This window comes from Diplotaxodon limnothrissa, linkage group LG7 (assembly GCF_057381915.1).
Source record: "Diplotaxodon limnothrissa isolate DT_005_m linkage group LG7, D_limnothrissa_male_GT1.1, whole genome shotgun sequence".
Taxonomy (NCBI): domain Eukaryota; kingdom Metazoa; phylum Chordata; class Actinopteri; order Cichliformes; family Cichlidae; genus Diplotaxodon; species Diplotaxodon limnothrissa.
Genome location: NC_140602.1, coordinates 53,701,544 through 53,727,803, shown reverse-complemented (window position 1 = coordinate 53,727,803; position 26,260 = coordinate 53,701,544). Strand labels below are relative to the sequence as shown.

The window sequence follows — 26,260 nt, the reverse complement described above, 5'->3', positions numbered from 1 at the left end:
AACAACATCACACTAACATCTAACTCTTCCTAGTTTTTACATGCAAGCATACAATCAGGTTATTCGGTCAGCTAGTCTAGCTGTTATTGTCACTGCATAGGCAATGCTTTTTAATTAATTTCAAAGTGAGTTTTCAGAAAAAGTACTAAAGCACAGTGTGTGTTTGATTGGCTGACAACATTTCTCAGGTTTACTGAACCTTTATTAAAGTATTTGTCTGCAGCAGTCAACAGGCTAATTTTCACTTTGATTTGAATTCATGAATATGTTTCAGGCGGGGCCACTGTAGTCCAAAGTAGACTGCTATTTTCATTTGTATTTTTAAAATGTTATTTATATTTTCATACATGGAGCCAAACATGATTGCACCGCTACTAAAGTGCTCTTGAATACTACTTCAAGAGTACTTGAATAAGGCATTTTTGTGCCTTGTGAAAGAAAAATCCAGCAAAGACCTAACACAGAAGTGAGAGATAAATATAATTAGTAAAAATGTGCTGAATCCAAATTTGAAACTTTTGGTTCAAATCATCATCAGTACAGAGAAGGTCAGAGAGGTACAAACAGTGAGTGCCTACAGCCATCTGTAAAACATGATAGAGGGTTTGTCATGGTTTGGGGCTGAATTATCTCCAGTGGTGTTGGGAATCTTGTCAAAATTGATGGAATTTTGAAAGCAGTAACGTACCGTCAAATTTGAATCCACCATGCAATACCATCTGGAAAGCATCTGATTGCTAATAGCTTCATTTTTCAACATGACAACGATCCCAAACACACTGCCAGTGCCTTAAAACAGCGGTCCCCAACCCCCGGGCCTCGGACCGGTACCAGTCCGTGAGTCGTTTGGTACCGGGCCGCGAGAGTTGAGGCTCAGGTGTGAAATGTATGGTTTTCAGGGTTTTTATCGGTTTTCAGCGTTATTTTGTTATCGTTTTGATTGTCAACTCGGTTTTCCTGGGTCTTTTCACGTGTGTTATGAATAAATCTTCTTTTTTTCGGTACCGGTACTAGTTTTATTTTGTTGTATTTATCCGCGACACCTTAAAGGCCGGTCCGTGAAAATATTGTCGGGCATAAACCGGTCCGTGGCGCAAAAAAGGTTGGAGACCGCTGCCTTAAAACATACGTGGACGGAAAAAGAAAAGAATGGAAAGCTATCAGTCATGGATTGGCCTCCCCAGATCCTGGACTTTAAGATTTTTGAATCAGTGTAGGATCATCAGGATGGAGCAAAAGGCAGCCAACATCCAAAAAACAACATGTCCTTCAAGGAGTCTGGAAAACTATTCTTGAAGAATACTTTAGGCTGTTTAAAGAAGGCTTGCCCAAGAGAGTTGAGACTATGTTTAAAAATAGTGGTGGTCACACCACCTGGGTCTGGTTCTGCTGGTTCTTTCTTTCTGTTAAACTGGAGTTTTTCCTTCCCACTATCAACAAGTGTTTGTACATAAGGAGGGTCGTCCAATTGTTTTGTGTGTTTTCTCTGTGTTATTGTAGGGTCTTTACCTTGAAATATACAGCGCCATGAGACATCTGTTGTGATTTAGTGCTGTAGTGAATTGAGTATATTGTAGTTATTAAGTACAGAATATGTCATGTATGCTTCTGAAATCGTACAGTCTTGAAAAGGGTGTATGTAACAATGAGCTTTTTTTTTTTTTTTTAAGTATTCTTCATTTTTACAATTAATCACAGTGGCGAGGATTTACAAAATAAAAGTGTAAAATGTCAAAAGGAAGTTCCTCTTTGTTATGTGTACATAACTGTTTCCAAATTAAAACATTTTTCCATCTGCAGCTCAGATGTCAAACTGTATATGGTGACGGTTGCTGGCTTACCAACATTTGTTGACAACAAAGGAGCATTTGTGATATAAATAGGAAAAAAAATAATCGAACCACAGTAGCTAGTTCTGTAAGCATCTGATCAATGCACAACAAAAAACAGCCTTCATGTCTTCCTCAGTATGCATTGTTATCTGACGACTATTTATTGCTTTTAGACTGAAGGTGACAGTAATGTAACTGTTTTTTAACTTCATATAATTAGATCATCAAATTCAAATAGTTACCTCAAAGTTCTGAAAAAAACATCAACACATTCTCATTACAAGGTCTTCGAAAAGCACTAACGCAGCCACTCAGTGTTACTCATTGCATTGGTTCAATCAATATAATGAGAAGAGGAGGCATAATTACCTGTCTGCATTGAAACTGCTTTGCAGTACATTGATAATTGTGCCATGTTGTAAAAAACAAAACAAAATACAAGACCGTTAGACAGCATAATATCAGTCACATTTCTAATTCCAGCTATGACTCAACTAGTGAGACTTTGGAAACCACTTTAAAAGCACCACATCATGTGGACCAACTTGGCCGTGTCTGGTTTGTTTTTGTTAAATGATCCTTTATACAAATGACTCCAAATCAGCTTGGAAATAATGTAGGTGATGTAAGGAAACACGGCATGATTGTAAAAAAAAAAAAAAAACTATAGTAAGACCAGACCAGGCTTTTTCAAGACATTAAACATGGCATGCACTCTGCTCTTTTCCATCTTACTGTTAAGTTTTTATGATCTAAAGGCTGAATAATTTTTCACTGTCAGACTGTGCAGATTCCCTGTGCAAAGCCACTGAAATAGCTCAAATCTGTGCATCTGTTTTATGCATATTTTTTATTTTTTTGCTTTAATATGTATTGCATTTGTTGTGGCGTTTCTTGGCTGCATAATAATGACTGCTGATGCACAATGGTAGAATTTCTAAAACGAAAACACGAGACAAAAGATGCGTCTAATTCAGTCAGAAAGACAGCAGCCAAAAGATGAAGCCTTTTTATAGCAAGAAAATGGCAACAGATTTCTATTTGACTTTCATAGCTCTCCTGTAAGCTGCTCCCCTGCCTTTCTGGAGACACACTGAAGATATAGGCAGGCTGTAATGTAAATCCCCCATGGGTGTTCACAGAGTGAAGCCAGGGCAACAACAATACTGTGTTGTCAGTGTCAGAGCCACTGGATAGACTATATCAAATTTAGCATTAGGGATGTGTAGGTAAAGCTTTACTGTGCAGGAGGATGAGTGCAGCAGCAGCAACGATCAGTGTACTCGCCATTTGAACAGTTTTCTTTTTGCTTTTTTGTTATTAATAGCAAAGCCCTGAGATTAGCGATTAGCTGATAGATTAGCAAAGCATGACATGGGTGCTCTGCCTGAACTAATACAATGCTCTCATTCAGGCAGGTGGCCATGCGTTTAGTTGGGTTTAATGGCTCTGCTTTCATCTGTGCGCTTACACTGCTACCATATTAAAAAGATATGCAGGGAAGGAATGCTTTTATTCTCAAATAAATGGGAGATGTAAAGCATGTTGGTAAGTCTTACTGAGATTCTCATGCCACAGTAAAATAAAATAACTACAGAATGACTACTGTGTTTTGTTTTACGCCTCTTACCTCTGCGTTGCCACCCTGTGCTTTTATTGATTTGGATTTTGCTAAGAGAATGGCACTAAATGCACTCCGTGGACAGTTCTCTAACAGGTCTTTTCAGTTGTGATCCACAATGAAAGCGGATGTGGAAAAAATAACATGGGCTTTGTCCATTCCTAAGATTAAAAATGAGACAGGACAATGCTGTAGTTGTTTAAGGTAAGGCCAATCAGTGGGCATTTGCAAAAGAAAATGAAAGTATGCAGCAGGCTTCAAGTGAAGGAAGTTCTCAAATTGCACAGGATAGCAGCTGAATTGCACAAAACAGTAGTAATGTTGCATCACCGCTCATTGACTGATCTCTGTGGGAAGAGCAAAAACGGTATTTAAAACCACCTGACACAGCCTCACAAATAAGCAAGCCACATTTTTCCCTGCCAATTCGGCACTTTTGAAGCAGCTTGAATAGACGACGCCACCAGTGAGCATGCTGTGTCAAGGCCAGACGAGAATGTATTCGCGCATCTAGTGGCTCTCCAGAGATAAGAACTCGGTCCCTGACATCGTGTGCGGTCTTTTAAGCTATGAATTGAAGAGATCGATCACAAGGCTGGCATCCTTCCCCACTGCTAGTCTTTCAAGCAGACACCCTCCCTATCGCAGCTCACACTCCTTCAGGGTAATTAGTAGATGTGCTATACACACAGACAACTGAAATGCAATCGAGGTGCACAGTTTCAAAACACCCCCGGGATCCATAGAAGATTGTTCAACGTCAGGGGTTTCTCTGGCTTTCTTATTACAGCACTGGTTCCATGTGCATGGTATGAGAACTCACTTCACATGTGGGGTTTTCAACAGGAAACAGAACTTTACTTGAAATTAAATGCAAGACAATTGCTTTTCCATGATGTTTGCTAGAGCTGCAACGAGTAATATGTTTCAGTGGAGCACGAAAGGATACAGACTCTAATGACACAGCCAAAATGTGAAAAGCAATAGATGTAGGAAACAGAAAACAATAAGGGCAATAAAATCATTCAAGCAAGAAGTGATGCCTGAACAACCGAAGAGTCTTCCATTCTTACATGCTAGCCATCACGCTAGTGCGGTGTATGGGAGAGAAATGGAAAATAAACATTTTCTCTTATGACAACAAACTAATGCATAAATGTTATTTGTGGGCCAACATTATAAAAGTTTAAAGTAATGTCAGTGTTGATAAGTCCTGAAATAATTGGTTGGTGACAACAGTAACAATATGTTAATTGAACAACACTGGAGATATATTTATGCTACACTGTAGTGTGTGATCTTACTGAGAGAATTAAATGTAATTATTCACCCACTGGCTTCACTAATAATTGCTCTAAATGCTCTAAGAAGTGCAAATTAACATGTAGCAGTTAATTTCATTGACTTGTTCTGCATCCTTTATTTATGTTTAGCTGGTTAGGAATTCTGTTTGGTGCCAAAGTGAGCAGGGACAGGATATGAAATGTTTATTACCGCTGTCATCTAACTCTCGAGGGAGGAGTATCTGTCTGTATGGATATGTGTGTTTCTCCGATCAGCTTCATCCTTCATGAGTGCATTGCTAAGGGCCTAAGGAGGTAGAGCAGTTGAAATGAGGTCTTTGGATAAAGCCGTCCTAATATTGTGACCAACTCTTGTTTTCAGCTGACACTGGCAATGACGGCTCATTCACAACAGCTTTTAGTGACATCGTCAGTCATCGTCACACTTTCAGCCATTTGTTTGATACTGCAGTTGTCTTCTTCACTCCCTCTGGGGAGGAGACAGAACAAATGCCTTAGCAGTGGCTGCAAACACTGTATATAAAAGACTGAAGCACCAACAATGACTGTGATCAACTCATTGGTTGGTGAGATCCCATTTTGAAGGCTGCACTGGCTTCACTTTTCAAATCTTTCTTCTTTTTGGTCTCAATCACACATGTATAGAGCTTGGCTGACCTCTGGGAACCCCTGGTGTGTTTCCTGACTGGTTGTTTGAGGTTAATTAGGTGTAATAATCACAAAGAGACTGCTTCACCAAAAGATCCCTTTGTGATTGTGTTGTCTGTTAGCAGACTTCTACGGAGCCTCTCCCCCCCCCCCAAAAAAAAAAAAAATTGTGGGTTTGAAGATCCCGCAGAAAGTTTTTAATTCAAGTCCATGCACTTCCAGGTCATGGTTTTTATATAAGTGAGAGACATCTGAAGAGACTTCTTAGTACCAGTTGAAACACTTGAGGCAAAGTGTACTCTGACCTGGTGGACTTGGTTGGTAGAATACATAAACAGCTAGCTGGAGTACCCTGGATAACTTTACGGGTACCTATTGAAGTACGATAAATGCAGGATCTTTCTCAGGATCGCGCAAAAGTCCCTTGCAGGGCTCTGTAGATTGTGGCAATTGCTTGTAGTGCTTGTAAGATACCAGATGCTGCTTTTTGTCAAACCCTAGCTGGAAAAAGTTGTCCTTTTCCATCAGCCTTGTACAGCTAAAGGGGTTCAAAAGTTCAACGCAATGCAGAAATGGAGAACATTTGGTTTCAAAGCAAAATGTCTGCATTACTGTTGAAACCAACACACCTTCAGAAAGCACAACTTTTAATTTGAAGGCAAACAGTCTTTGTTTACGGTGACAGATTGGTGAGATGCTGCTTCATCCACACAAACTATGGGTGATCTGCTAGTCATCAAAGCACTCACAAGTAGGTTTTCAATAGTTTTCAGCAACCAACAGCAATGATTCACAACTGCTTAGGGAATAAACAAGCAGTAGTTACCAGGCCTTCAAAGTAAAAGTTACCAGTAATTACCAAGCTTTCTCTATACCTGTGTGACTGTGGCCTTATATACAGTGCAGCATCCTGTAAAATCATACTCATTACAGTCTGTAGTAACTACTAAATATTACTCTGCTCATGTAAAAATGGGGATAAAATGCTGAAGTTATATTTGGCTGTTTTATGAGATTATATAGCTCTGCTCTTAAAGCTAATTCCTGTTCCTTCTTTGTGCTGAGTGTAAAGAGTAGAGAGCTCTGTTCAGCAGGCTTTTATGTTTGTTTGTTAATTATACACCTAAACCACATAATCTTAACAGGGACATTTTGAATGGGTACTCTGCTAATGGCAGTGAAATTACGAAATAAACTCCTTCTGTCGAAAATGTCACGCTGTCAACAGGCTGTCTCACTGCAGTTTCTGAAGATGTATAAGCTGAAAATGTAGCATCTTTCAGTTCATTGTGTTCTTTTATGCCCTTTCACTTTTGTAGCAACCTTTATATCCCTAAAAAGGAAGTTGCTATATATATTTTTGTAATAGAAAAGAGACTAAACCCCCACTTTATACTACCTACTCAGCACCAAATGGAACACAGGTACTGTTAGCAATGCAGATAAAAGGGCAGATATTTTCCCCCAAAGAGATGGTGCTCACTACACGATGGACAATTGGATGCTGTGACTGTGAGAGTCTGAGATTGTTTCTCCATTGGGAAAAAAAAGAAAGAAATAAACACAAATAATTAAACTCGTTAAAATTCAGATGATAAATTTGTGATAAGCATTTGTGTGATGAACTAAAGAGGAAAATTTGTGAACAAACTGATAAAACACTAGAATTTCACTCAATTAAAACTGTAGGACAAACTTCCCAGGATGGTCTGCATGAAAATGAAAAATGCTCCACAAGGCAACAGCAGCACACACTTACTGGTCCAATTTAAAGATTCCAAGTTGTTAACGAGGCCAAGCAGACGCTCCAGCTGCCTGTGTTGGGACACCTGTCAATTGACATGTCTTTGCCCCTTATTCATTTATCCACTTGCTATGAAGGTGGAGACTATGGAGACCACAACTGTCATTTCACCAGGCTGTAAATCTGCTTTTAATACTATAAAAATATAAAAATTTAGACATTTTAACTCTCTGGGGAGTCTGTGGGGACTGACTTCTTTTGGAGCCAGCCTCAAGCGGCACCACCTGCAATTTTTGCCACTTCCACGTTGGCTTTATTTTCCAGCTCTAGAGGTTTCCTCTTATCAAGAGCTCTATTGATGATGCGTTTTTACAGGGGGGGATCTGAATTTGGATATTAGTCATATGTAGTGTTTAGAGTAAACTTTGATCTTGAGCTGCCGTAGAACAGGATGAGACATTGTTATTGTGGCCTTCAAACCAAGTTAAAAATGAGCCGAAGGACAAAGACCTGAAAGCCCAGTGAAGGATAAAGCTGACTAATATTATTTTGTTACTGTTTTGTTGTTTAGTTGTTATTTTCACAATTTCACTCGGCTCTTCAGAGCAGTAATAAAATTACACACAATACAACCTTTGAAAATATCACTTGCTCGTTTGCTGTTATCAAATTGTATTATGTTTGTCCTTCCAGCGATCTAAGTTTTGAATGTTTCTCTCTAAATTTGTTCTGAATATGTTTGGGCTACTCTACCCATGCAGTCATGTGAAAAATTATGCACAAACTTACTGCTTCCATGGGAATTAAGAAGTAAATAGCAGCCAAGTGCTAATAACCAAATGCCCTTGATTAACTGACCACTGGCAAATGTGATCACCTCTGTTAAAGCAGACATTTTGACAGTTGGCAGGTGTGAAGCATTTGGGTGTGTTAAAAAACTGGCACTATCCTCTCAACAGTAGTAGTTTTTGTAGATTTTTATAGAAATATAGAATACAGGTTTTATAGAAAAAAAGATCAGACCTGCTAACATTAAGGCAGCTAATATTAGGCTCAACTTTCCTGAAAATCAAAATCACGTTTTTCCTCCGATATGCACTTTGATTACATTCTCAGATTCTATGAGACTTTATTTGCTAAGAGCCTGAGTTCAACAATGTTAGATCCATTTCAAAGAAAGTTTCACAAATGCTACCTAACAGCAGCTAATCGAAGCAACAAAGGAAATGTTCACTGATAGAAAAGTTCAGGAAATCCTCACCAACTTACCTCAGTACCTTTAATAAACTGATGCTATCCTGTAAAGAAGAGTGGGCCAAAACTGTTAGCAATTTACTTTTTATCTTTAATACAAATATACCTCATTATTTTAGATAACACAAACACCTCATATCACATATTTACATTTTATCAGTTATCACATTTATGTCACATCTTTTATTACACAAATAAGTGATATAGAATAGAGTGTTGAAAGAGAACGCCATACCCATGCGATACCAGGTTCTGTGTCTAGAGAGGGGTTGTTTTTCTGCTCTTCTCTTACAGGGAGATGTCCAGTAAAGAAAGTATAAGATGAACCAAGCACTGGGTCCAGCTCCATATAAGGGAAGAAGCCAAGGCTAAACCAACTTTTAAACAATGACATTAATATTCTGTTTCTGTGTCTCATAATAAAAGTGTTTACTGTTTGGGTGTGGTGCACTTTGTCTGTTTGGCATGCTGAACAGAGGAGGAGACAGTCACTGTTATTATGCTTAATAAATTAGAAAACTTGTACTTTGAGTTTTTTTTTTCTTTCTTCCACAATGATGTCAGAGTTTGATAAAATCATACAGAAATCTATGTGTTATTTCAAGTTATTAATGCTAAAGGTGTTTGCACAAGGTATTGGATCATTCCGTGCACTTAGGTATACACTTATGTGAAATTAATGCTAAAACTAACTTGGAACTTATACTAGAAATGGGGCCAATGTCCAGTCATGCAGTTATATGTCCTGATGGAGCATGGTGATGGTCTTCTTTAGTTTTCCCAAGGAACAACTCTGTGGAACAACTCTAAAATAGCTGCAGCATCATTTCTGACAAACAAAAATTCAATTTACCTCTGCATTTAGTTTGCAGCAGAAAAGTTGTTGAAAGTTGATATTATCTAAACCCTCGCCGAGCAAAGCTATAACTACGTGGCTCGACCCCAGAGACCCAAAGCTTTTTTTTTTTCTTTTCTTTGTCTGCTTAGTCTACCTTTCAAAACCAAGGACATGCTTTGTGGTACTTTATCGTGGTTGATGTTCCAAAACGTTAACAAGTTTTTCTTTTGACAAGCAGAAGGCTACTAAATGCTTCTTACAAACACAGAACCACACGCCTATAGATGTGTATGGATGCGCTGCTAGAGACAGAGACAGCGAGAGAGACACAAATGCTTCGGCGTGTGCTCCATTTATAAAATGTGAATGTTTATTAAATGTTGACAAGAACATTAAAACACAGTATCAAGATTCAGCAAAACAATCTATAGTACTTCACCAAAAATAAAAGGAAAAAAGAAAAACATAGTTAGTTCTGCGCTGGGAATGAAGGAATGGGTGGGCTGGGAGAGCGGAGATGGGAGTAGGGGAAGAAAAACAGAGCAATAAAGGGGATAGGAGTTAGGAGCGGAAAGAGCAGAGAGAGGAATTTAGGAGCCGGGGTTGGCAGCACAGGCTAAGGCAATTAAGGAGGTACAAAGTAAGAAAGGGGTTTGGGGACGTGGCGGATCGATGGAGAGGGTGCGGATACTCTGTAATGAGTGGGTTAACTGGGAATTATCAGAGCCTCTGATTTCACTTCTTTTATCATCTCTTCCATCGGAGACTTAGCAAGCTGCAGCAGCAAAGAGTGACAATGAAGGCCTTTAACACAGAGGGAAGGAGGGGTGGGGTGGTGGATCATCATGGCAAATAATACATGTCTTTACACTTAAATAACAAGGGAAACATAGCGCTAACGTATACAGTGAGCACAAAGTCATGTTGAGGCGAACAGAGAATTCGGGAGCGGGTTGTCAGGATTCGAGGGCACAAGCGCAGTTCAACACAGTACCAAGAAGGTGGTGTCCATTTTAATGGGATCACAATCACAATAAGTAATAGTTCATTATTAGAATTATGTAAATCTCTCTGTTATCAACACAAATAGCGAGGGAGGCATGTAGTACATAGGCATCACATTACTTCAGAATTCCACAGAGAGACACACCCAGCCTCCTGTTCTCTTGTCTGGCTCATGCACGTTGGGCGTGTACAAACCGACGCATGTGCATATACGTGTACACACAGAAACACTGCAGATGCACGCTTGCGCTCACGCATACCGACGCTCCGTCCGGCAAAGAGACACGCACATACTCAACGAGCGGTCCAATTCCCTCTCCTCGAGCGACTCCGCACAGTTCCAGCTTGTCTCGGAATTGACAATAGCGCACCGCACACTCTGTGCCACAATAACATCTGCAGGCATGTGTAACGTGTCTTCGGCGCTTCTTCGATGAAAAGACGTGGCAGGAGTCCACCACCACGACGTGACATATACCGCGTGTGCACAGCCGAGGCGCTAGCAGAAACACACACAGAAACGGGATCCTTCATCAAAGCACCGGGGATGACAGAAAAACTCACAGCTGTTCCAGTGTCAGAGGTATTAAGTGCAACATTGCTCGGTGCTACACGTTAACTCACTGTCAGCTGGAGCGACACCCTTTAGCACGGATTCAAAACTGCTTCCAAGTGACTCTCCAAAGCCAAGTAATCACAAAGGTCGCAAATGTCCAGCAAAGGCAGCTATTGTGCCTGAGGAGGTTCAAAAAACTCTTATCATTGTGCCTTTGACATAAAGACTGAAATTTGTGCTGCAGATTAGAGCGGGCATGTGCTTAAGGGATAATCATGTTACTCTTCTTCACTTGGATCTGGCCTAAGGAGCGCCACTCCCCACCTTTTGCTCATTTTATAAGAAGGGGGGGAAAGTTATTTTGCTCCACATGTTGCATTTTCTTCTTCTTTTTTTGAACCAGTGGATTTTGTAAAGTCTATGTGCTTGAGTTCTCTTTGTGTTGTAGCATAGTAAGAAACAGATTCTCATGCTCTAAAAGTCATACACACTGTACAATAAAATCTACAGATATTTTAAAGCTTTTATTACATCCAAAAAAAAGTTGATTCACCGACTTTAAAAAAGAGACGGGAAAAAAAATCGGGATTGCACTGTTTTCCGCCCATGTGCTGTGAATTTTTTCTTTCCTTTTTTTTTAAAACTGACTTCATCTTTTTTTCTTTTTTTGCTTTGTTTTCTGTAGGCAGTTTGGATGTTGCCATGACTCTGAAGAAAAAAGACGGCGGTTGAGAGCGTCAAATCTTATTTTATAGCATCTTTCGCTCCGTTTGCATGACAAGATAAAACCGTATCGCACAAACCGATTCCACAATAATCATCTGGAAACAACAGAGAGAGGAAAAAAAACCTACAAAAGAGAGGACAAACAAGAAAGGGGGGCGTGAAGTTTCCTCGGGTCTCTTTCAGTGGCTCCATCAGTTTCTTCTAAGTTGTTGTCTTTTCCTGCTTTAATTCGTTACATCCCTTGCAGGCGTATTTCAGCTACTTAGTTGGACAGAGTGCAGGTAAGCCAGCCGTGCATCATGCTTAGTCTTTCTGTGCTAAACATTGTAGTCAATCGAGATGCTCTACTGAACCCGTGACAGGAAATTGATAGTGTTAGAGAACTCTGTCTGTCTGTCTCTCTCTGTCTCAGGCACACACACATTCTCTCTCTCTCTCTTACACGCACACACACACACACACACACACACACACACACACACACACACACAAAGTGCTGGGTTACCATCTGTGAGTGCTGCATCAGTTGGCCAGTACTCAGCTGGCAGGCAGATCAGACAAAGTGCCCAATATGCTCCCTAATGGTCCAAGTCAGATGAATGACATCCTCCACTGTCTCTTCTTTCCCCCCCCATCCTTTTCTTGCACCTCTTCTTCTTCACCTACTTCATCTCCCCAGTTTGATTCACTCTGCCCCCCCCCATTCCTTCCACCAATTTAGCTCCTGTCAAATTGTTTCCTCATTTTCTCCGTCTCGCTCTCATTATCGGAGCGCCCATACTTCTCGCCACTTTCCCTGCCGGGGCTCATTCGGACAGATCAAAGATGTAAATGTGACGTAGTGCACCACTGCCCTGTCCCCTTCTCCCTGGTAAAACTTGAGAGTTTCTTTGCAGAGGGTGGGGGTGGGGTTTGCGGGGTTGAATAATTTCCATATTCTGTCTTCATGTTTTGTGAACGGGGGTTGTCTTCACATATTTTACAGGAGTGGGCAGTGGAACTGAGTGCCATGTCAGCACAGGTTAGGTCAGGTTGATGTCAGGGGACCCATTTTACTTCAGAGGGGGGCTGGACCACATTGACAGACCCGGAGCAGTGGACTGTTGTTGGTTCAGGGCTCTGGTAAGCTGTTTTTGTGAACTAAACGTTCAAAAATAAGAGCGTCCGGGTTATTTAATTTCTCAAAGAATGGGACCACGGGAAGGATTAAGGTAGCCAGGGTGACTAGTAGCTGAGTGAGCGAGGAAGAGGAGCAAAAAAATGGAAGAGAGACATCACGAGAAAACAGCAGAGTCAACTAAAGTCAAAGATGCACGTTTTAGTGAATAAACAATATCGAGACAAGTAACTCCATCAAGCTGTCAGAAACTGTGGTTTATAATGTTTGAAAATTTTCTTCTTCTTTTTTTTTTCCTTCTCGTGTCAGTTTCATTTATTCTCTGGGTCGCGGGTCGGGCGTATCTTAATCTCGGAGAATTTGAGGGAGTACTGCCAGCCAGTCCAGGAGGACCACTCAATGCCATCGGCATAGGAGGTGTGCTGACCGCGCAGGTACTGGCCGTTAAGGTTGGAGGTGTGGCAGTTTCGGTACCACCACGCGCCATGGTAGAAGGAGGCGCAGTTATTCTCCGAGTGGTCGTTATCTTTGTCTTTGGTGGTGAACTTCATTCCATTGTGCTTCAACAGAGAATCACCTAAAAAAAAGAAAAGAACGGCAATTAAATTTGAATGTGTCAGTACACACAAAATAGTCGTATAACTGGAGTTAATGAATAAAACAACATAGATGAATCTGTAACTTCATAAAAATATGTTCTGCATCTAAGAGTGTAATTCAACTGTAATTAAATGAAATTTAAACTGCCTTTTAAACTAAATTACAGTTTAATTATACTTGCCTACAAATACTTAAAAGTAGAAATACTAGAATAATGCGGTGACAAATCAGGTTTTTAGAAGGAACAGAGGAACAATTAGACTGTAAGTAAATTTAAGTTCTGGGTATTTTACAAGAAACGCGATCCAAATCGCACAGTTAGAACATTTTCCGTACTGCATCATTTCTTGGTAATTTTGTGGGAAAAACAAAGAACATTTTGGGTAAATGGACTGGTTCTCATCTAACGCTTTTCTACTCTTCTGAGCACTTAAAGCGCTTCACACAACTAGTGCATTCACCCATAAGCACAAGCACAATTTTCTTAGTGCTTTCTAACTAACATTCACACTCCGATGGATGCATCAGAGAGCAACTTGGGGTTAGTATCTTGTCCAAGGATATTTGGCATGCAGACGAGGGGAAGCCGGGAATCAAACCACCAACCTTCCAATCAGTAGATGACTGATCCTGCTCTACCGCCTGAGCTACAGCCACCCCCACAGCCACTTTTTCCATCGTACATTGTAAGCACACTGTACCTTTTGGAACACGGACTGTATTATGTGGTGGCAAAACTTTGCCTAACTATCAGATATTTTACAGGACACGAGGATGTTTGAACAGTCATTGTTAAAAAAGGGTTTCTCCCCATCATTATGTCACGAGACCCCATATTTTAATGGGACCTGTTTTTTCTTAATTAATTCTTAATAAAAAAAACCCTCCATATTATGGCCCGTGGCCCAAAAAGTATACCATATTTATGATGTGACATAATTAATCTGATTTCATTGCTAAATGACCATAGAAGTGAAATCAACTCAAAATTACCCACATAGTACTTAAATTTACTTACATTACAATTATGTCTTTGTTTCCTGCAAAAACCGAACTTGTTTGTGTTTGTAGGTAAATATAATTGCATTTTTGTTCAAATAAATGAAAGTGAAATTCCATTGAATTCCATCGGGATTTACTCTCTTAGTAAAGTATATATTATTAAGTGTTACTGAAATAATAGCTATCTCCTTTACATCTTTCATCAGAACATTCTTGGTTTAGAAACCTGTAATTAGACATATACACAAGCGATTAACTTCAAAAGACCTCATAACTTTCCAATTATTCTTTTTTTTGTTTTGTAGAGAGAAAGAGATAAAGGAATAAAAATACAGCTCCAGTGTCCTCCTGAGTATTTCTTGTCATTAGCTGAAGCAGTAGGTCAGACGGCTTTGTAGGCAGTTACTCAAAGGTTCTGTGGCGACCTTTTAATAACACTCCCCAAATGATTTCATTATTTCATTAGGTTGTTAATGGATACAAATCTTTCAGATGATACATGAGACATACTAAATGGTCTGTCTCACATATGTTGATGTCATGGTTTTAGGTACGGCCATATTGTTCTTCCCTCCCTCGAGGTCTGAGTGTTTTCACATCCCCTTGCCCTCTGTGCCCTCATTCCGGTTATGTCTTTGTGTTTGTTTATGTGGTGTGTGTTTACCCCTACATCTTGCCCCTCAGTCTTTTGCTAAGTCAGGGTATTTTGTCCACTTTAAGAAATTTAGTATAATAATGTAACTTTTGTAACAGCTTCAAAGAGCTTTAAAAGCGTACTTATTCTATAAGAGGGCATTCTTTCCCATAACCTCTCATTGTGATTATGGCAGTGATGAAAGACCACTGCAGGGATGTGGCGCAGCCAAGTTGCATCACCTAAGTGGACCTAATAGTGGTCTGAAAGGTCAATCTGATCCACACAGCTGAAAATATCGCTCTGACTATTTAAAGATTTATTACTGGCAAATCCTGTCACACTGACAACTGTTTTGCGAGCCGCTGCTGTAAATTCACCAGGAAAATGAAAGTAACGCCCTTGCAGATGCTGCGGTAGACCAAAAGTTTCCTGCAAATGGATGTTGAAAGAGCTCATAATGTCCAATAAACTCCCCATACATTTCCTCCACTCTTTGCCCCTTCAAATTTTTTTTTTTTTGGAAAAAAAGCAGGCTTCACACTGTGACTAGAAATGGATAGAGGGATAAAGTGGTGAGCAGAATGAAAGAGTGCTCACCAGTCATCAGGTGAAGCCTAACAGCTCGTCAGGGCATCAAACAGCCCTTAATTGCCCAGGATGTGGCCGCACAGCTTCTTACCCTCTCACTTTGCCCTGCTCCACTTGCTATTTGGCATTACTATGGTAACCGCTCGGTAGGAAAAATAATTTGACAGGCATGTCTGATATTCACGTTGTGTGCCGCTTGATGTTAGGAGAAATTAGATAGTGGGGGAGTAGAACAAGGGAAAAAAAATGCTTACTGGTGTCAACAGTACAATGATGTCCAGAGCTAGGAAGAAAAGGGGAAGGGTGGGGGAGGGGCGCAAAAACAGGCTCATTTACAAGGCAGAGGATGCCACTTGGGTGGCTTGGGGGCCGGCAGCCTCCTCTGATGCCCATTAAGATCCAGCTGCTCCCAGTAGAAACGAGCACCTGTCTGCTGATCAAAAGCAGCCAGAGTTATGGAAAATACTACTAATAATAACAGTAGAGCTGCTGTGGGGGAAGCTGACGTGAGAGTGTGACTATCCCGAGAGAGTTGGAGTAGCCATAATTTGACTGGATTCAAATGTCCAGCAGGCAAACGAGTTCAAGGTCAGGCTTTGAAGAGGACAGGCCTGGAGTTTTACAGGAATTTTAGCAGAGCCATAGCTGGAGGAACACCCCCCCATCCCCATCATACATACAACCCATTTTTCTCTTCCTCCTTCGCTTCATTGCCTTCTCTGTCCCTTAAATATCTCTATCCTCATTTTTATTTACCTCTTTTTCTCCCACACCTGTCCCCCTAGTTCTCCCATCCCAGTTTCCTCCAGTCGCCCTCCTTCTTATCGACTACTCTCCTCCCCGCTCTCATATCTGTCCCCATTCTCTCTCTGTCTGTTCTCAAAGCACTGCTCCCCAAAGCTTCTTTAAATTGCTTCTTCATTTCAATGGCAGCTTTTTTGTTTACGCTGCAGGTCAAGCATGGCAGTAATTTAATTAAGGTGACAGGTAGCTGGCTTGAATCTCATGATGAGTGAGCAGAGAAACAGACACTAGCAGTCCCTCACTCTGAGCACTCTCTGCAAAGCTTAACAAGTGGACACGTCTACTGCACTGCAAAAATAATGCACAGTTATATTTGCTGGAATGCAGAATACGAGGGGCGTTGGCTGGACTTTCGCACACTGCTGTGTTTGCCATTAGGTTGAACGAAGGGGAAAAAAATAATATGTGCAAAACAAATATGGTGTATACTAATCAGAGTGCACAGTATGTCTTCCAAGAAAAGCCTTAATGAGTTCACTGAGTACACAGCACATACCTGCATTGCCTGAATAGTCTCCCACAGTCAAAGGGTATCCGTCATCATCGGCGTCCACCGAGAAGAGGCCCACTCCGAAGGTGCCATACTGGGCGTACGCTGTGTTATTTTCAAAGTCCTCCAGGTCGATACGTAGCTCATAGTTCCCCTGGATGGACAGGGCATGGATCTGCTTTAGCCCTGCAGGGAGAAAAAAAGAGCGAGACACAGACCAAAATAATCCATTACCAAGTACTGCCGTTATTCTCAGCAAGCAATATAAAGCTATTTCAGCAGCCTCTCAATGCCATACATTTTCTGGAAATAAGCTGTAACATGGTTTTTGTCCCATTTAGAGTCTCTCCCTGCATGTGTAGGGTTTCTTTCCAAAACAAGATTAGAGTTTCTTTTCAAAGTGTGTGTGGGTGTGGACTGCTCACACTGCTGAATGCTTGGAGGTTAGAGAACCCAGCTGAATCTATTGAATCCATCAGCGTTTCTCCTCTTGAATGAATGGCACCAGACACTGACCCCGCTTCAAGTGTAGTTCAAAATTGTATTAATCATGTTCGTGTATCACAAGATAATATTGGTTTATTTATAAGAACCGTGTTTATGTTTAGCATGTTGACTTTTCAGTATGGGTTTTAAGCCATTTGAATCACCAAAGTCTATTGATTACCAGTTGACATTATTTTGAAGGCTCCCAGATAAGGTGGCGATGTCCTGGATTTCTCAAAGCAGACAGGCTGCGTTTTGTATTTTATCATGTGCTTGCAAGGCTGGGCAGCCTTATCCGGGACAGTGTCTTACTTTAAGAGGAGAAGATCGTCTTTCTTCAAAAGAAGAGGGTACCAATGTCCCGTAAGTCAATTTCTAGATTATTTCCCCTTGCTGTCTTGGACAACAAGCATACTCAGCCATAAACCTATCATTTCATCATCAAAGGATGCATTATTAAATGCAAATTTCACAACATCGCTGCTCCCTGGATGATAGAAAAATACAGATTTGTAAATCCTGGGCTCACCCACAGTTGTTTTTAGAAGTACTTTTTCACAAGATGCTGTGAGAAAAACTAAGCACACCTTTACTGCTATCATAGGAATTAATCAAGATCAGTTAATCAAGTGCTGATACTCAAGTGCACTTGATTAATTGATCTGTAGCATTCACGTATGTGTTGATGCTGCCAATCTTCCAAGGACTGACTGTCCCAGAGAAACTGGAAAAAATCATTAAGCTACATTGCAGACTCTACAGGCCTCAGTTGACATTTTAAATGTTAAAGTTCATGTCAGGACAATTATATGAAGACTGAACAACCAAGGCTCAGCAAGACTTTTCCTTTGGACGGGCCAAAGTGGAGAGGTCTGTGGTCTGGTCATGATACACAGCTCCCAGTTTGGCAAAAACCAAACACAACACATCAGCACAAACACCTCATAATAAGGCTACGTTCACACTGCAGGTCTTAATGCTCAATTCCGATATTTTGATCAAATCCGATCTTTTTGTCTGCTCGTTCACGCTACAAATAAAATGCGACAGCAAACGCGCTCCAGTGTGAACGCTCAAAGCGGCCCGCATGCGCAAAAGAAGATGTCACACACAACGCGCTCTGTTTAGATCCAGAGCAAACAATATCGTTTGACTGATGGCCCTTAATATAAAGACTTCGGACTTCACGTTTCCCAATTTTTGCTTTAAGTTATTACATAATGATGTAAATAACCTACTAATGATCCTTATTGCTGTTTTAGAGCGGAGCGGTGCTTCAAAGGATAGTTGCAGATTTCTGTCAGAATCTGCAGATTATGCAGTACAAATAAAACGTTAACATTTCTCCAACGTTGTCTTCCCAGCAGGTTCACCGGATGGCCAGGAAGCGTTCGCAATGTCCTATCTGGCGCTTCTCCAGCGCTGATAATTAGCGTCTGTCTTGTGTCAGTGACGTAAAAGATGGATTTAATGCAACATGACCGTTCAAACAGCAGTCGCTTTCTGAAACATCGGATATGTATCGGATTCAGTACCAAATACGAAAGTGACCCAGATCGGATTTGAAAATATCGGATTTGTGCCGTTCACACTGTCATACCATGATCGGATATGGGTCGCATAGGGTCAAAAAATTTGATGCGCTTTCGCCTGCAGTGTGAACGTAGCCTAACTGTCAAGCATGGTGATGGAAGGGTGCTGATTTGGGTTTTTTTCGCTGCCACTTGACCTGGACAGTCTGCAGTCAGTGAGGTATTCGAGACTCACATGTGAGTCAAGACTCACACTGTGGCAAATTAGGTCATGCAACAGGACAATTATCCCAAGCACAACAGCAAATCTACAAAAGAAAGGAATCAAGGTGTCACAATGACCCAGTCAAAGTCCAGACCTCAAACCAAACCAGCAGCAAACCTCAGTGGACTGAAATGATGTGAAGCAGAGTGATACAAAATTCCTCCACAACGAGAGACTGATAGAGTCATACAGTAAATGAATGTCAAGGTGTCGTTACCAAATGCAGTTCTAGAAGCTGTTAAATCATGGGGTGTAATTACATTTTCACAGGCCAGCATAGAGTCCTTTTCACATGACTGTAATTTGCTTTACATTTGTTCCAAATGCACTAATAAAACACTATTTAAACTCTCAGATGTCAGGGACGCAATCATTTCAATTCTTATCAGATCTGTGATATTCAAAAAAGAAAGTGAGGGAGGTATTAACAAAAAATAAGCTGCTATTATGAACACAATTTTATCTAAAGCAAGAATCAGATCAATACGTGTAACTGGGCATGAGGCGCAGATTAAGTCTGATTTTACTGACGTGTGAAGTCCCAGCTCATTAAGGCTCAGAACCAAAAGGAAGAAATGTACTAGATTGGAAATTCTTTGCAAATTAAAAATAGCATCCAAAAAGCATTTTCAGTTTCAAGAAAATCTTAAGTTGTCAATATGTTCTAAGTTTGTGTATTGCTTTCATATCCAAGACATATTCCAAAGACCTCTTTATAAACTCACAGTCCATGTTCAACCCTTTCAGCTGTTTTAGATTCATGCCTGTCATCGTTCTCTCGATCCCCCGGATGGATCTTTTAATTATCGCTAAACCCTTAAACGAACGTATGCAAGACAGAAAGTGCCAGAGGGAAAACAGGGTTGCCCTCCCTTCTTCCTTGCCCCCTCCTGCTCTACGTGTCCTCCCTGCTGCGTTGTAGTGATGGCGCTTCCCAGTGCAGGTTTTCCTCTCCTGAGCTGATCAAAGCTACAAGTTACACAGTGTCAGGCACAGAGAAGCAGGAAGAACTCTGTCTAGGTCCTCTTAATACCAAATACAAGGCAGGAAGACAAACAAAAGTGAACTTTGCCTCAAGAGTTTGTAAAACATCCTCCGCTATGCTTATAAGTGCACTCTGTACTGTTAGTGTTTATGTGAGAGAATAAAAAGAGAGAGGAAAAAAAATTGAAATGAGTGCATGCACCGATGGAAGAGCTTCAAAGGCTTTATGGTTTGGAATAAGAGTTGGATTTAGCGCATGTGGAGCATGCTGCAGGCTACAATTTCTGGTTTAGGGTTTGTTTTACTGTCTGTCCCGTAACATGACTCAAAATCACCATTAAAGGTACTTCACCAGAGGAAGGAAGATGTTTTTTTGTTTTGTTTTTATGAACCTAAACACTGTCATTTTACCTCCTACGGCAATCATCACCTCCACAAATGAAACTCATTCTCCTTTTTAAAGCTTACAAACCTCAGACTGACTCGGCCTAATTTGAATTCCATCGCTGTCGAGAATTGCTCTCTGAGAGTGCCTCGACTGAAGTAGAGGGCTAATTTGATGACAAACACAGCTGAAAGAACCCATTATTATTCAGAGACAGAAGCTCGCAGTCTGGGCCCAGGCACTTAGTTTGGATTTAATCTAGCCCATTGGGAGGTTGATCCCGTTCTTTTCATTTTCACAGTAGATCAGCAAATTGGAGCTGGAGAATCAGTTATTAATACAGTCATAGGCAGGTAACATCATGCGTGCGGGTTTCCAGTGAATAGTTAAAAGTTTTATACGAGTATACAAATGCTCGGGATTACACAGCAGTAAAAACACAGCGAGAACGCGACACACATTAATTGTTTTCTACATGCCTTCAGACAGAAAAACCCGGCACATTCACAGAAATATTTTTTGTGTCATAACCCTTTGAGAAAAAGTATCAATCCACACAAACACCTAAGGGAAAAGTACCCCAGAGTGATTTGACAAACTTCAAAAGAAAGACTTAGGATGTTTTCTCTTTCAGGTGGGGGGAATGCCAGATGCAACACAACTCTATTTAAAGACTCTACGGCTTCCAACTGTATTTACATAACTTTCATTCAGTCCCTAATTAAAGCCCCAGAGAATCTCAGCAAGACTCCAATTCAGAATAATTAAAGAGGAAGACAAGTGAAATAACAACAGAGACTTCTTTGGTTAAAATCTAAATGCTCAGGTGTAACTCTCTCTGTTAATTAAATGTTATTGTTAGGTTATTTAAAAATGGATTCTGGTACATGGGAGGATTTTGAGGTGTTTTGCTTCAGTATTAACATGCTGATTGCTCTGCTGGGGCAGTGATTCTCTCTCTTCTCGCTGATTTGCCATTTAAGAGAAGCAAAGGAGGCAGTCAGAAAACTTGTCCGCCTGTCCTCCTGCGCGCTTCACACGAGCAATTAGGGCATGCTTTCTTTGTTCCCTTTGTTCTAGCTATAGTGGCATATCATTATCTATTTTGATGTACTGTATCCTTTCTGCAGCCCGTTAATATTAAAATGTTACAACTGACCAGAGACTAAACCCATGTATATATACATGGGAAATGCAATAATTAGATCTTCAGTACAAATAGCTGAAAATAAATGTGGTTTTCTATAACAATGCCAAAAAAAGAGAAAAGATACAATATGATTTTATTTCAGAGCCAGTAAAATATTTAGATTTGAATTGCTTTTCTTGTATAGAAGCGGAATGAGATCGGTGAGGTCAAGGTTGGTAGTGCTACATTGTGGAAGCCTGTGAGGCTGAAAAATGAAGCTAATGCCAATAAACTGCAGTTGCTCGACTGACCATAGGCGACCTGCTCTTCCGTAGACTCACATGTTAACATAGTACAAACATTTTCTGCTAAAGTCACCTCCACAAAGGATGATGCTTCCGAGCTCATCTGTTTGCAGCTATAGCGGTTGCTGCACAGCAAGAGTGTCCTAGTTTTAAATGCACATGCAGGCTAAGCTCCTTTCTCTGTGGATTTTGCATGTTTTCGCTGTGTGGGTTTTCTCCAGGGATTCTGGCTTTCTCCCACATATCTGTTAGATTAAATGGTAAATCTAGGTGTGGATATGAGAATGAATGAGAGCGTGAATGGTTTTCTCTCACCCATCCAGAATGTATCCCTCTTTTTGCCCTATGACAGTTGGGATAGGCTACACCCCTCCAAAACCCCAAATTTTAAGTCTTAAAGTTTTGCATTATTAGAGATGCGGTCACTTTGAGTGACAGGCTGCCTGCTGGGCACCTAACCCAAGTCACTCAGGTATCACTAATCAGCAGTTATATGTTTCTATGTCACGCAGCCATACTGTCTGTGGATGTACAGCTGTCACCCGAGGGTGTGAGGGAAGTTGTATCTTTGTCCTAATTGGTCACAAAACAGAGTACTGGACAGATATGATAGCAGTTCTAGAAGAATGTAGGAGATCAAGATTCAGTAGGGTTCAGCCTCTGGGCATTATTGAAATGTGTACCAATTTCATGGCTACCCATCTGATAGTTGCTGAGAGATTTCAGTTTGGACTAAAGTGGTGGACTGACAGACTGACAACTATTCTATTTAAATATAAAACATTTCAAATTACCAACAGAACACAAGCTGTCTGTTAGTACACTCTTGGTTTTGCGCTACTGAACAGAGTTGGCTGGGAAAAGAAATTCAAAAATGTTCTGGTACGTCAGAAAACATTAGACAAACTGGATGATGTAGTCATGAAAAAGAAATTACACTAGTTATACTATAAGTCCAATGTGGAACTTTCTCCTACTTCAAACACCAATAACAAGGTAGGGTAGACTGGTTAGTCCTGTTAGTGAGGTTTCATAGAAAGCTCCTGTACTACGTTGTCCCTGAGAGGTGAGATGCACTGCAACTTAAGAAAAAAGCAGCAAACAGAAAGATGCTGGAAAAGCAAACAGGAAGTTTAATGAAAGACAACAGAAACAGTAAAAGACACAACCCCCCCCCCCCCCCCCCCCCCCAAAAAAAAAAAAAAAACAACAACAACAAAACTTTAAGAGACATCAGAAGTAGAAAAAAAACCAATGGACACAATGGAAGTGTTTTTGGGGAGACATTAATGTGACGGAACAGCTGTAGAAATGAGAGAAACAACGCATGAAAAGGATTTAAGCACCAAGACACGTTTAAAAGAAGCAGAGGATTCTTTGCTGTTGTGAGACAGAAAAAGAAGCAAGGTAATGTGTGTTTTAATCACGATTTATTTATTACTGTAGACACATATTTGCTATTAGGCGTTTACTATTAGCTTGTCACGGTTGTGAGACACGTTATTGTCTCCCCCCCCCAAAAAACCACAAATACAGTGTTTTGTGATTTGTTTTTTTTTTTGTGAACTTTTGCAGCATTTTTCCTATTTGCTGGTGTTTTCAAAAGTTACAGCCCTTTCAAGGCCACCTTGGATAACATCAAGTTTTGATTCCTTTTACTATAAATGTTTAAATCAAACATTCCTGCATATCAGAAATGAATGTGAGCTTACTGAAAGTATCGCCATCACCAACAAAGCAAGGACATCGATACCAGCTTCTATGATGCTAGAAAAATGTCCTGGTGAGGTAATCTACCCCCTCCTACTAATGCTATCCAGCGCTTCAAACACAATATAAATGAGTAGCAATGTTCCTTAACCTTTCTTCATAAGATGGATCTCTACATTATACAAAACTACCCGTATAGGGATAATTACTCTGTGTAATGAAAAGAGGACAAATAATACTGGTAAAATCCTCTTATTTTGAACAATCAATGTGTTTACTGACAGGGAATCTCATTTAGAGTGTGCCTGATTGCACAATGATGGAAGAACAATCTATAAGCGTTCTTTGCTTTTCAATTATCGATGTCCTTATTTCTTTTTCACAATGTCTTTACCAACAAAGTTGCAAAGCTAAAAAGTTCTGCGCCTTAAACATCTTCATCCAGCTGACTGCACATCAGGTAAACAGAAGACAAAGAGTCTTCTCTGCTAAATATATGAAAAGCAGACCAACGTTAAACTTAAAACACACAAATATGGAAGCCAGCTATCGATCCTCTTTGGCGATAAATGTATGAAAATGACAATAGAAATGATATATATAACCCGCAATACCTCATTAAACTAGGTCATGGTAATCTATAACTCATTTTCACAACAGGTTTCTGGGATATAGGACAAATTTAGCTTGTTTAGAACATGAAGACAATAATTTGTCTTTTTTTTAAATCTTTTATTCATTCTGAGAGGGCATGTTCCGCTTCTCCCAAACTAAAAGGAAGCAAAGCTCAAGCCTTCCTGACATTGATTAAACCATTACCATCAGAGGCTCTCGCTCCCTAAATGTGATTTTAGAGCTAATGAGACTGACATCAATGGTTTGATTAAAAATGCAGAAGACCTCTGTGAGATGCCTTTGTGATACTTGCTAAAAGGGCTAAATATTAATGATTTATTTCCTTTTATTTGAAAAATGTGTAGGGGAATGTATTTGATGCTTTTAGGGTTAAAGTCCTGCTCTCAGAGTCTCAGTGCCGTGCACGCAGCTCTACGGGGCATAAAAGAAAAAGAATTTAAAAACCCCCCCAGATCTCTAAACCCAACAGAGGAATGATTACACTTCTCTCTGCCGTTTGTGACATTTCTCGAAGTTAATTATTCATCATGCTTTTCTCCCTCTGTTGCTGGGGGGCAGCTCCTGAGACTGTTTCAGTAGAAAAAGGAGAAAAGGAGCAGCACTCTTCCATCTCCTCCTCCTCCTCTAACCCTCCCACGATAACTCAACCCCTCCCTCATGTTGTCTTTCTTTTACTCCATCGCTGTCTTTTCCTTATTCTTCCTGTCAAGCAGTTTTATTCTACAGAGATTGTGGATGTTGGGGGTGGGAGCGGACGCTCGAAGAGGAGCGGTTATTTCCATAGCCACAAGGACAGTTCTTCTGCCCTTTGCCATCAGAGGCTAGGCTGGTTGAAGGGTTTGCGAACACGCGTCTAGTGAAAAAGCTTGCTCTCGTCTCCTCTTAGGGAATACAAAGGGCTTGCTATCGTTGGTTCTCCCCTTGTCATCAAAAGATAGGAGTGGAGGGAGAAAAACAGAGACAGGTGTGCGCTGAACTCTCTGACTTGCTGCTCCCTCCGAGCCAACTGTGACATTTGGTGGGACACAAAAGCAAAAGAATTTTATGATTAACTGTCACACGTCTGACATTGCTTTGCCTGTTTGAAAACTTTCCTCTTGCAAATTCGAATCAGTCAGTTGTTCTAGAAACTTGATATTATTTATCATAAACAGGAAGATGGCATGTGGATGCTTTAAAAATGTATGCTAATTAATACATGTTCTCTGGTTATACTGGAACTGGAAAGTGGAAAATCTTTTCCCCTTACACACTCATATTTTTGGATGTTCCGACTGCCTCTAGATCAAATGAGATATGGTCTGAAACGTGGGGGCTAACATGGTCCTAGATCTTTCAGGCTTGGTAAGAAGCCTTACACACACACCCTGCTTTTAACCGATCGAACAAGTGCACATGAGCCTGATTTAACAATATTCAAAAGCATTTCGAGAGTGAATACAGAATATTCTTTAGCTGAACGAACACTTCAGTAGTACTATTTATTCAGCAACAAACACACGGTAGCGTTCCCCAGGCTGAGTCTAACTTGGGAATAATGATCTTGGGAATGTTTGTTCACTTTGCCCACAGCGCCCTCATTACTGCTGCTAGGAGTCACTTGCTTCATCTTTGAAGATAGATACATTTTGCAATATATTATTAATACATATTGTTTCCTTTGAGTCTTATGGGTTTCTGAATAGACAAAAGCTCACTGAGCCGCATATTCAAGACCTCCAGCATTTTCACTGAATTAAATTCTGCGGCTTTAATGGAAGTTGTCTCGCGGTGCCCGCAGATGGAGGTGGTTCAGCATGGCTGCAGGTGTGAAGATGTGGCTCTGCAGAATCGATAAATGGTTTGTAGGATGACAGCATAAAAAAAAAAGAATTACACTGCTAATCCATGACACTCGACACTGAAGCGTGACATCACTAAATGAAGTTGTAAACTGGGAGGATATTTCTTACTATTTCAAGGTCAAGGGTCATATTTAATTAGGCAGAGTTGACACACAAAGCTATAGAATGAAGGATCACGACGGGTGGCAATGCTGTTAGTCTGGCAGCCCAACAGAGCT

At 40.6% G+C, this 26,260-nt stretch overlaps 1 protein-coding gene across 1 annotated transcript in view; it reads right to left on the bottom strand.

The window, feature by feature from the left end:
- Positions 1-12,956: 12,956 nt before the first annotated feature.
- fibcd1b (fibrinogen C domain containing 1b) overlaps positions 12,957-26,260 on the bottom strand; it is a 126,118-nt gene continuing 112,814 nt past the window's right edge. Inside the window, exons 7-8 of the mRNA XM_085359928.1 lie at positions 16,773-16,952; positions 12,957-13,222 (exon numbers count right to left, since the gene is read on the bottom strand). Coding sequence (XP_085216054.1) covers positions 12,957-13,222; positions 16,773-16,952 — 446 coding nt within the window. The remainder of the gene's footprint in view (positions 13,223-16,772; positions 16,953-26,260) is intronic.